Source organism: Gekko japonicus, unplaced genomic scaffold, assembly GCF_001447785.1.
Source record: "Gekko japonicus isolate JY-2015 unplaced genomic scaffold, Gekko_japonicus_V1.1 scaffold175, whole genome shotgun sequence".
Classification (NCBI taxonomy): Eukaryota; Metazoa; Chordata; class Lepidosauria; order Squamata; family Gekkonidae; genus Gekko; species Gekko japonicus.
In genome coordinates, this window is record NW_015166425.1 from 1053664 (window position 1) to 1064638 (window position 10975).

At 49.6% G+C, this 10975-nt stretch overlaps 1 protein-coding gene across 1 annotated transcript in view; it reads right to left on the bottom strand.

Annotated features, from left to right (window-relative positions):
- The window catches only part of NPR1 (natriuretic peptide receptor 1), a 109910-nt gene that overhangs the window by 2780 nt on the left and 96155 nt on the right, over window positions 1–10975 (bottom strand). The window contains exons 18-20 of the mRNA XM_015411743.1: window positions 5936–6004; window positions 3526–3700; window positions 35–133 (exon numbers count right to left, since the gene is read on the bottom strand). Of these exons, the coding sequence (XP_015267229.1) occupies window positions 35–133; window positions 3526–3700; window positions 5936–6004 (343 nt within the window). The remainder of the gene's footprint in view (window positions 1–34; window positions 134–3525; window positions 3701–5935; window positions 6005–10975) is intronic.

Consider the following 10975-nt stretch of genomic DNA (forward strand, 5'->3'; position numbering starts at 1 on the left):
CCCCCCCCCCCCGTTCCCCAAACATTGCACTCACCTTCTCCATTGGACTCCATGCGGGAGGCTGTGTTCACCGTGTCCCCAAAGAGGCAGTAGCGAGGCATTTTTAGGCCAACAACGCCCGCACACACTGGACCTTGAGGGGGAAACATAATAGGGGGAGAAAGACAGGTCAGGACCAATGCTCCCTCTAAGCTGTGGAGTCTTGCGAGCCAAAATTCTACTTTGTGAGCTACTGGCATTAAAGTTGTGAGCGAGTGATTCGTCTACTGCATAGATTAGAATCATAGAAGATTAGAGTTGGAAGGGACCTTGCAGGTCATCTAGTTCAACCCCCTGTACTATGCAGGAGTATACTGAAAGATAGCCCTACATACCTACAACATACCCAAAAGTTGGTCGTCCAACCTCCGCTTGAAAATGTCCAGCGAAGGAGCATCCACCACCTCCCGAGGCAGACTGTTCCACTGCTCAACCACTCTTACAGTTAGGAAGTTTCTCCTGATATTTAGCCGGTAACGACTCCCTTGTAATTTCCACCCATTAGATCTAGTCTTGCAATCCGGAGCAAGAGAGAATAGATCCGCTCCATCTTCTACATGACAGCCCTTCCAATACTTGAAGACTGCGATCATGTCCCCTCTAAGCCTTTTCTTTCCCAAGCCAAACATACCCAACTCTTTCAGCCTTTCCTCGTAAGACTTGGATTCCAACCCTCTCACCATCCTGGTTGCCCTCTTCTGGACACGCTCGAGCTTGGGACCTGACCATAGCAGAATAGAGCGAAACTACCACCTCCTGTGATCTGGACACAAGGCTTCTGTTCATGCATCCTAAGATTAGTTTGCTCTGGAGCCATCCCTTCTGAGCGAAGACAAAAATCTGTGAGCTGGAGGCTAAAAACTGAGCTAGCTCACCCTAACTCAGCTTAGAGGGAACAGTGGTCAGGGGACGCAGTTCTCAGCTCCTATCTCTGCTCCCAACTACCAGGGTCTGGTCCTCTTTGCACTCAAAATCGCTTCATAGAATCATAGAGTGGGGAGGGACCTCCAGCGTCATCTAGTCTACCCCCCTGCACAACGCAGGAAATTCACAAATACCTCTTCCCCCCCATACCCCCAGTGACCCCCTGCTCCATGCCCAGAAGATGACAAAAAACCTCCAGGATCCCCCGGCCAAACTGGCCTGGAGAAAAAGTGCTTCCTGACCAGTGTTCCCTCTAAGCTGTGTTAGTGTGAGCTAGCTCACAGTTTTGTAGCCTCCAGCTCACACATTTTTGTCTTCGCTCAGGAAGGATGGCTCCAGAGCAAACTGATTTATTCAGCAGCCAAATTGCTCACTCACAGCTTTAATGCCGGTAGCTCGCAAAGTAGAATTTCTGCTCACAAGACTCCCCAGCTTAGAGGGAGCATCGTTCCTGACCCCAAAGCGGCAATCAGCATTTCCCTGGGCGTGTAAGGAAGGGCCACAAGAACTAAGCACTGAGGCAACCCTTCCTGCCCTCCCTCTCATGATCTGCCTGAGTTCACAGAATCAGCATTGCTGTCAGATGGCCATCGAGCCTCTGTTTGAAAACCTCCAAGGAAGGAGAGAGCCCATCAACTTCTGAGGAAGCCTATTCCACATGCTTAAGGTGCATCTAGATATAAAGCATGAATTGCAGCTGATTTCTGTTGCCATAGAATGGGCTTGGATTCTTCCCAGGTTCATACTGTGAATACATACTGTATGTACCAGTAAATCAAATGCTGGCCAAACTATCAGCAATGCTCCACTTGACCCAGTTCCTCTATTTTTTTTTTTTGAAGCAACACATGTACATTTATTATTTTAATGTCCGTACCTTACAATTATTTGAGAAGCACTTTAAAGAAACCAAAAGAAAGTAGTAGTCAAATAGCTCCGGAGATGGGATGGGTTGGTAACGGCACAAGTGCTAGCCAACAATTGCTGTGCACTGGTGCAGACTTGGAGAAACAGATTCACCCATCACAAGAGAAACCAGTGTTACCCAATGAAACTGACTGGTAGTCGATTTGCAGCAGCTAAAAAGAAAACTTCATGGTGTAACTAATGTACAGAACTTGCTGCCGCAAGATGGGTTGGAAGCCACTAGCTTAGGTGGCTGGAAAAGGGGACTAAACAAATTTATGGAGGATGAGAAGTTTCTTGATGGCTACTAACCGCAATGGCTACAAACAACAACAAACCCTCTAAACCAGGGGTCAGTCATAGGTAAAAAGGTTCCCCTTGCTCGAAAGCCAGTCGAATCTGACTCTAGGGTGCGGTGCTCATCTCTGTTTCCAAGCCAAAGAGCCAGCGCTGGCTAAAGACATTTCCGTGGTCATGTGGCCGGCATGACTAGATGCCGAAGCGCACGGAATGCTGTTACCTATTTATCTACTTGCAATTTCTTGCTTTCGAACTGCTAGGTTGGCAGGAGCTGGGGCCAGAGACGGGAGCTCATTCTGTCATGCGGCACACGGGTCTCGAACTGCCGAACAACCGACCTTCCGGTCTGCAGTTCAGCGTCTTAACCACAGTGTCATAAAGAAGGTGAAATATTCTGCCTTCATCTGTAGCACCTGGGGGCACCTGGATGACCACTATTAGATGCTGGACTCGATGGACCTCTGCTCTGATCCTGCAGGGCTGTCCTTACGATAGGGTTGGCCATGCGATCCTGACCTCTGCCACAGCTGATGTTTAAACTGACCACGGTGCAGAGGGTGTTGAACCAGCGACTCCTCCAGAGCCCTCTTGAGAGCCAGTTCGGTGTAGCGGTTAGGAGCGTGGACTCTAATCTGGAAGGAACCGGGTTTGACTCCCCGCTCCTCCACATGCAGCCCGCTGGGTGACCTTGGGTCAGTCACAAGTTCTCTCGGAGCTGCTCTCTCAAGGGCAGTCCTCGAAAGAGCTCTCTCAGCCCCACCTGCCTCACAGGGTGTCTGTTGTGGGGAGGGGAAGGGAAGGAGACTGTAAGCCACTCCGAGACTCCGAGTGAAGGGTGGGGTTATAAATGCCAACTCTCCTCCTTCGCCTTCTCTCCCTTATGCCCTTTTGGATGCTAAAGACATATCCCTTTCCTAGGGTTGCCAACCTCCAGGTAGTGGCTGGAGACCTCCTAGAAATACAACTGATCTCCAGAGATTCGTTCCCCCCCAAGAAAGCAGCTGCTTTGAAGGGTGGCATTCAGTGTTCCCTTCTAAGCTGAGTTAGTGTGAGCTAGCTCACAGGTTTTTAGCCTCTGGCGCACACATTTCTGTCTTCGCTCAGGAAGGATGGCTCCAGAGCAAACTAATTTATGCAGCAGTCAAATTGCTCGCTCACAACTTCAATGCCGGTAGCCCACAAAGTAGAATTTTTGCTCACAAGACTCCACAGCTTAGAGGGAGCATTGGTGGCATTATATCCCAGCGTGAACTTTCCTCTCCCCAAACACCCCCTTCCCCAGACTTCCAAATCTACAGGAACTTCCCGAACTGGAGCTGGCGACCCTTTCCTCCCACGGCCTCCCCGGACTCTCACCACTGTGGATCCCAATCCGCAGCTTCAGTTGCTGCTCGGGCCGGTGGCGGATCTTGAAATTGCGGACGGCTTCGAGGAGGGCCAGGGACATGCGCGAGACTTCTCGGGCGTGCAGCCTGCCGTTGCGCACCGGCAGGCCGGACACCACCATGTAGGCATCGCCGATGGTCTCCACCTGGGAAGGAAAGAGGTGGAGAGGCACACATGAGGGACGTGGCTAAGCGCCACACACGGACCAAATCCGGCCTGGGTGGGAGGGGGAGAGGGTCAGCTGCCGGTCTGCGGCTGACTCTATTGGCTTCTCCCCCCCAAGCTGGCCAGGATCAGAACACTTACCTTTATACACACACACACACACACGCACGCACACACACACGCACACACACATATAGAGGGGTCATTTCCTGCAGGAGCGCACAGGAGTGGAGCTCCGGCAGTAAAGAGCCCAGGGGGTGGGCACATGCAACAAGCCCCACCCCCTGCTCCCAGCAGCCCTCAGTCAGAGCAAGAAGCAGTCAGGTATGTTGCAGAGCCCTCCCCCGCCCCCCTAGTCCAAAACAGTCCAGTGGCACCTTTAAGACCAAGTTTTATTCAGGTACAAGCTCTCCCTCCTCTGTGAGGGCAGATCTGCATGTCCCCCCCCCCAATAGCTAGCAATCCAAAACAATCCACTGGAGCCTGAGTGGTGGGTGTTGCCTTTTGACACACTTCTGGTGATGTCAGGGGGTGTGGCATATGCAAATAAGTTATGCTAATGAGCTCCTGCACCTCTTTTTCTACAGAATGACCCCTGTTATGTGTGTGTGTGTGTATATATAATTTTCTTAAGCATTATTAAGAAAGAAGGGGATTATATAACAAGCTTTGTATATCAGGGTTATTATGTGTTGCAGGTATATCAAACAAGAAACTGAAACTATTACCCTGGCCCAGGCAAGCTCGACCTTGTCAGACCTCCAGCAGTCGGGAGGACAGAGGCAGGCTTTATTCAGCCACCTCTCTGACTATCCTCCAGGTGCCCCCCCCCAGTAGGGGTCAGTCCCCAGAGGTCAACATGTCTTCCAGGTGCACACACAGACACAAAAATGCAAATTTTTTTGGGAAAATATTTCTCCCCAATGTCCCCTTCATTGTTCCAAATCCGATTCCGTATACGTTTATATTCAGGACTTGTTCTCATTCAGCTTTCACATTGTGATACATTTATATGCATTACAACATCTGCATATGGAGCAGAGGCCCATCAGTGGCTATGAGCCACAAGGTATAGATAGGAACTCTCAGTCCGGGGCAAGTGATGCTCTGGATTCTTGGTGCTTGGGGGGGGCAACAGTGGGAGGGCTTCTAGTGTCCTGGCCCCACTGATGGACCTCCTGATGGCACCTGGTCTTTTTGGCCACTGTGTGACACAGAGGGTGCGTTCAGACAGGGCGTTTCAGCCGGCATAAACTGTACCGGTTGGAACCAGTGCAGTTTATGCCGGCTGAAACACGATCACACTTACCTCCTGTCTGCGGAGCCCATCGCTGTATGCCCGTTCACATGCAGTGGGTGTAGGCGTTTTTTTTTTAATTTAAAAAACTCAGTTTGAGCATGCGCATAGGCAGCCATCCACAGAATGGCGATCTTCGCACATGTGCAAAAAAACCTGTCTTACATTTAAGCTTTAAAGGTAAGGACTTACCTTTAAAGTTTAAAGAGCAAAGTAGCCTCCCTGAGGTCCCGGACGCCTCCGAAACGCTAAACTAAGGCCTTTTTCTTTTTTTAAAAAACAAACGCCAGGGCGAAGCTTCGCCCAAGCGCATATCGCTGACCTTTTTAAAAAAATGGCGGGCGAAAATCGGAAGCCTCAGGCTTCCGAACGGAAGTTGTTGCTCAACGGTGGAGAGCGATCAGACGGCGGGTACAGCGATTACAACCGTTGTACTCAGGATACCACCACTCGGGGACCTAGTGGTAGAATACAACGGTGTAAAGCTCTTTGCAACGGTTAGGGACGGAAGGCAGATGTTCGCCGTGTGAACGCCGGTAAGTACACGAATTCCAACCGGCACCTATTCCGTTGCAAATGCCCCGTCTGAACGCACCCAGAGTGCTGGACTGGATGGGCCATTGGCCTGATCCAACATTGGCTTCTCTTGCGTTCTTATGTTCTAACACATTTATATACAATTTTTAAACTCTTTCTCATTCTAAATTTTACAAAAAATCTTTCCCATTCTAAGTTTGTCTCCTGTTTCCATAACAAACACTCCATCTCTCGTCACATTTCAAGATCGAGCTATTTCCCAAATAAGTTGTTAGTTTCGCCACTACTGCATAGTCGGCAAGTTTATTTCCCCATTCTTCTACGCTTGGGAAAAGTCTGGTTTCCATTTTGCCACATAAATAATTCTGTCAGAACACTTACCTTGTAGACGTCAAAGTTATCGATGATGGCATCAAAACAGGTATACAAGTCATTAAGCAGCGTTACCACCTGGGGAGAAAAGGAGGAATCATATTTACTCGTGAGGGGAGGGGGAATTCCGCATCCCAGAGTCTGCAACGGGAAAGATGGAATTCTGCAACCTGAATGAATGACACCAACTCATATCCTGCGCAGTTGTTTCGGAATTTCCCCCCATCATTGGCATAATGTATTATTCTGCTAGTCAGCTCATCTCTGTATTATGAAACATGGTGTGGTTTAGTGGGTAACGGTGGACTTTTAACCGAAAGACCTGGGTTCAGATCACTGCTCAGCGATAAAGCTCATGGTGTGGGATTTGACTAGTCTCCCTCTGTCAGCCTACTCTATTTTATAGTGCTGTTGTGAGGATAGAACAGAGGTTGGGGAGCAACTTGGAAAAGGGAGGGCTGCGGCTCAGCGGTAGAGCATCTGCTTGGCATGCAGAAGGTCCCAGTTCAGTTCCCAGCAGCATCTCCAGTTATAAGGACCAGGCCATAGGTGATGTGTAAGACATACACCTGAGACCCTGGACAGACAGTGCCAGTCTGAGTGGACAGCACTTGACCTTGATGGACCAAGGGTCTGATTCAGTATACGGCAGAGTATTGCACATTGGAACAAAAAATCCTTACTATAAATATACTTTGACGGAGTGCGAACTGGCGGTAAGAGAGAGATCTGGCGGTAAGACCAAGAGAGTGATCTTGGAGTCACGGTAGATAAAAACATAAGAACAGCCCACCTGGATCAGACCAGTGAGGGTCCATCTAGTCCAGCATCCTGTCTCACACAGTGGCCTCAGCCAGTTCCTCTGGAGGGCCAGCAACAGGGCAGAGAGGCCAAGGCCTTCCCCTCAGAAGAACATCAGAAGAGCCCTGCTGGGTCAGACCAGTGAGGGTCCATCTAGTCCAGCATCCTGCCTCACACAGTGGCCTCAACCAGTTCCTCTGGAGGGCCAACAACAGGGCAGAGAGGCCGAGGCCTTCCCCTCATAAGGACATCAGGGGGGCCTGCTGGGTCAGACCAGTGAGGGTTCACCTAGTGAGCACCCTGCCTCTCACACAGTGGCCTCAGCCAGTTCCTCTGGAGGGCCAACAACAGGGCAGAGAGGCCGAGGCCTTCCCCTCATAAGAACATACAAACAGCCCACCTGGATCAAACCAGTGAGGGTCCCTCTAGTCCAGCATCCTGTCTCACACAGTGGCCTCAGCCAGTTCCTCTGGAGGGCCAACAACAGGGCAGAGAGGCCGAGGCCTTCCCCTCATAAGAACATAAGAACAGCCCACCTGGATCAGACCAGTGAGGGTCCCTCTAGTCCAGCATCCTGTCTCACACAGGCACCTGAACCAGTTCCTCTGGAGGGCCGACAACAGGGCAGAGAGGCCGAGGCCTGCCTCTCATAAGAACATCAGAAGAGCCCTGCTGGGTCAGACCAGTGAGGGTCCATCTAGTCCAGCATCCCGTCTCACACAGTGGCCTCAGCCAGTTCCTCTGGAGGGCCAACAACAGGGCAGAGAGGCCGAGGCCTTCCCCTCATAAGAACATCAGAAGAGCCGAGAGAGCTCTGAGAGAAACTGCTCTTTTTCAAGGACCTCTTTTTCAAGGACAGCTCTTATCAGAACTAGGGCTTGCCCAAGGTCATCCAGCCAGGTGCAAGTGGAGGAGTGGGGAATCAAACCCAGTTCTCCCAGATTAGAGTCCCCGCACTTAACCACTACACCAAACTGTGGAGCTTCCCCTCAGTCTCCATTGCTGTAGCCATTGATAGATTCATGGAGAATAAGTCTATCTAATCCCCTTTTTAAAAGCTGGTTATTCCTGTGGCCATCACTACATCCTCTGGCAGGGAATCCCACATTTTAATCACTTCCTGTGTAAAGTAGTATTTCCTTTTGTCCGTCCTGAATCTACTGCCCATCACTTTCATTGAATGCCCTCGAGCGCAAGTGTTTTGGGAGAGGGAGAAAACGTTCCCTTTGTCAACTATCTCCATCCCAAGCATAATTTTATCAGCCTCTATCATCTCCCCCTTTAATCATCTCTTTTCTAAACGGAAAAGTCCCAGACTCTTCCGCCTGTCCTCATAGGGAAGGTGCTCCGACCCCCTAATCGCCTTGGTCAGCCTCCTCTGTACTTTTCCCATCTAAGTCACTGCAGATGGCGACTCAGTGTGCGACTGCAATAAAGAAGGCAAATGCTATGCTGGGGATTATCATGAAGGGGACTGAAAACAAATCAGTCAAACAATTGTTGTTGTTCAGTCGCACAGTCGAGTCCGACTCTTCGCGACCCCATGGACCAGATCCTGCCAGGCCTTCCGGTCTTCTGCCGTCCTCTGAAGTTTGCTCAATTTCATGTTCGTTGCATCTATGACACTGTCTAACCATCTCATCCTTTGCCGTCCCCGTCTTCTTTGACCTTCAATCTTTCCCAGCATCAGGGTCTTCTCCAGGGAGTGCTCCCTTCTCATTTGGTGGCCAAAGTATTTGAGCTTCAGTTTCATTATCTGGCCTTCCAGGGAACAGTCAGGGTTGATTTCTTTTAGGATTGACTGATTTGATCTTTTTGCAGTCCAAGGGACTCTCAAGAGTCTTCTCCAGCACCATAGTTCAAAAGAATCTATTCTTCGGCGCTCGGCCTTCCTTATAGTCCAACTCTCGCAGCCATACATGACTACTGGGTATACCATTGCTTTGACCATGTGGACTTTTGTTGGCAGGGTGATGTCTCTACTTTTTATCATGCTGTTTAGGTTCGCCATCGCTTTCCTCCCAAGGAGCAGGCATCTTTTAATTTTTAATTTTAATTACAGTATTGTAATGCTGCTGTATAAATATATGGTGCGGCCTTATTTGGAATACTGTGTACAGTTCTGGTCACCGTACCTCGAAAAAGATATGGCATCGGAAAAGGTGCAGAAAAGAGCGACTACAATTATTAAGGGGAAGAAACACCTTCCCTATGAAGAAAGGTTAAAGAGGTTAGGGCTTTTTAGCTTGGAGAAACAACAATTGAGGGGTGACGTGATAGAGGTTTATAAAATTGTGCATGGGATAGAGAAGGCCGAGAAAGAAGTACTTGTCTCCCTTTCTCACAATACAAGAACTCATGGGCACTCCAGGAAATTGAGGAATTTAGGGCTTAGAACAAATCAAAGAAAGTCTTTCTTCACCCAAAGAGTCATGGACACGTGGAATCCACTGCCACAGGCAGTGGTGGTGGCCACAAGCAGAGACAGCTTCAAGAGGGGACTGGATAAACATATATGGCTGAGGTCCATCAGTGGCTATGAGCCACAAGGTAGAGATGGAACACTCTGGGGCAAGGGATGCTCTGTGTTCTTGGTGCTTGGGGAGGGGGTCAACAGTGAGAGGGCTTCTAGTGTCCTGGCCCCACTGCTGGACCTCCTGATGGCACCTGAGTTTTGGCCACTGTGTGACACAAGAGTGTTGGACTGGATGGGCCATTGGCCTGATCCAACATGGCTTTGTGCAGGGGGTTGGACTAGATGACCCTGGAGGTCCTTCCAGCTCTATGATTCTATGGGTGTGTTCAGACAGGCCATTTAGTCCGCTTTTGGCCCGCCTCAGAAACGGATTTTATCTGCATGATACCAGGTCCCCCAATAGGTGTTTTCCTGATTCTCCGGTTCCAGCTGCACTTTTTTTACGTCTAATCACTCCTGCGGTGTCGAGCCACTTCTGGTTTAAACCCGCTCCCCGCTCAAAAGCTGCCCGAGGCTTCTGCTTTTTGCCCACCGTTTTTTAAAAAGCGTTGGCGGTGTGCACATAGGCAGAGGTCCGCCACCACGTTATTAAAAACAATGTTTAAATGGTGTCTAGTTTTAGCGTTTAGACGAGTTTGGGATCTCACGGAGGCCATTTTCGGGGTAAACGTTTAAAGGGAAGTGGTCCTTTAACGTTTAAAGGGAAGTGGTCCTTTAAAGTTTAAAGGGAAGCGTTACAGCAGTCGGGTTGAAGTGGAAATCGCTGTTCCGCGCACGTGTGAAAATTTTAGTTCTTCAGATGGCTGCCTGTGCGCATGCCCAAACTGAGAGAGAGAGAAAAACAACAGTGACGCACGCTCCCGCGTGTGGACAACAGGGAGCGATGTGGCTGCGCAGCGATCCGGAGCGAGGAGGTGAGTGTGATCGCGATTCTCCAGGTTAAAAAAAAAACAACCCACGCATCAGGGCCGGAGCAATTTAAACCGCTCCCAGCACGCGGTCTGACCGCACCCCATGATTCTCTTATGTTCTTAATGCAGATGTTCATATACCCCCTTGTATACCTTGGAGGGTTGCCATAAGTAGCAAGCGACTTGACGACACCACACACACACAAACACACACATCGTGGAGAAAAGGCAGGACAGCAATATCCGACATAGTTGTAAGGAGCTCCATTCTGACCACCAATAATCCTCTGTAGCAGACGTGGCTCCGAGGTAGAGCACCTCTTTTGCATGCCAAGAATATGAGGTTGCAGAAACCAGAGAGGCCCTTTCTTCACCAGAGACCTTGGAATGTTACTGCCAGCCAGAGCGTTGATGGACAAATGATCTAACTCGGTACATGGCAGCTCTGTATATGCTTAGTCTTCCTTAGCAATTCCTCTGGAATGTTACCCTATTTCACCCAGTGTCTCTTCTTACACTTGTATCGTTGAACAATAAGGGCTAGAAGCTTGCTGCTCCTTCCTTCCTTCCTTCCTTCCTTCCTTCCTTCCTTCCTTCCTTCCTTCCTTCCTTCCTTCCTTCCTTCCTTCCTCCCTTCCTGTTGGAAATGTATGTGTTTACAAGGTCTGACAATCCAGTCATTATAGGGTTAACTTGTTTGCCTATCATTGCTATTGTTTAGACTGACCTGGAAGGGATACCTGGCAGTAAGCCAATGGGCAATTAGCCCTGGAAAAGTAGCTTCTACTGTGATACAGATTGGCTGTTTGTTTTCAGGTGACTTCCTTTCTAGGGGTCGAGAAGAAGGACAGATTCTCCATT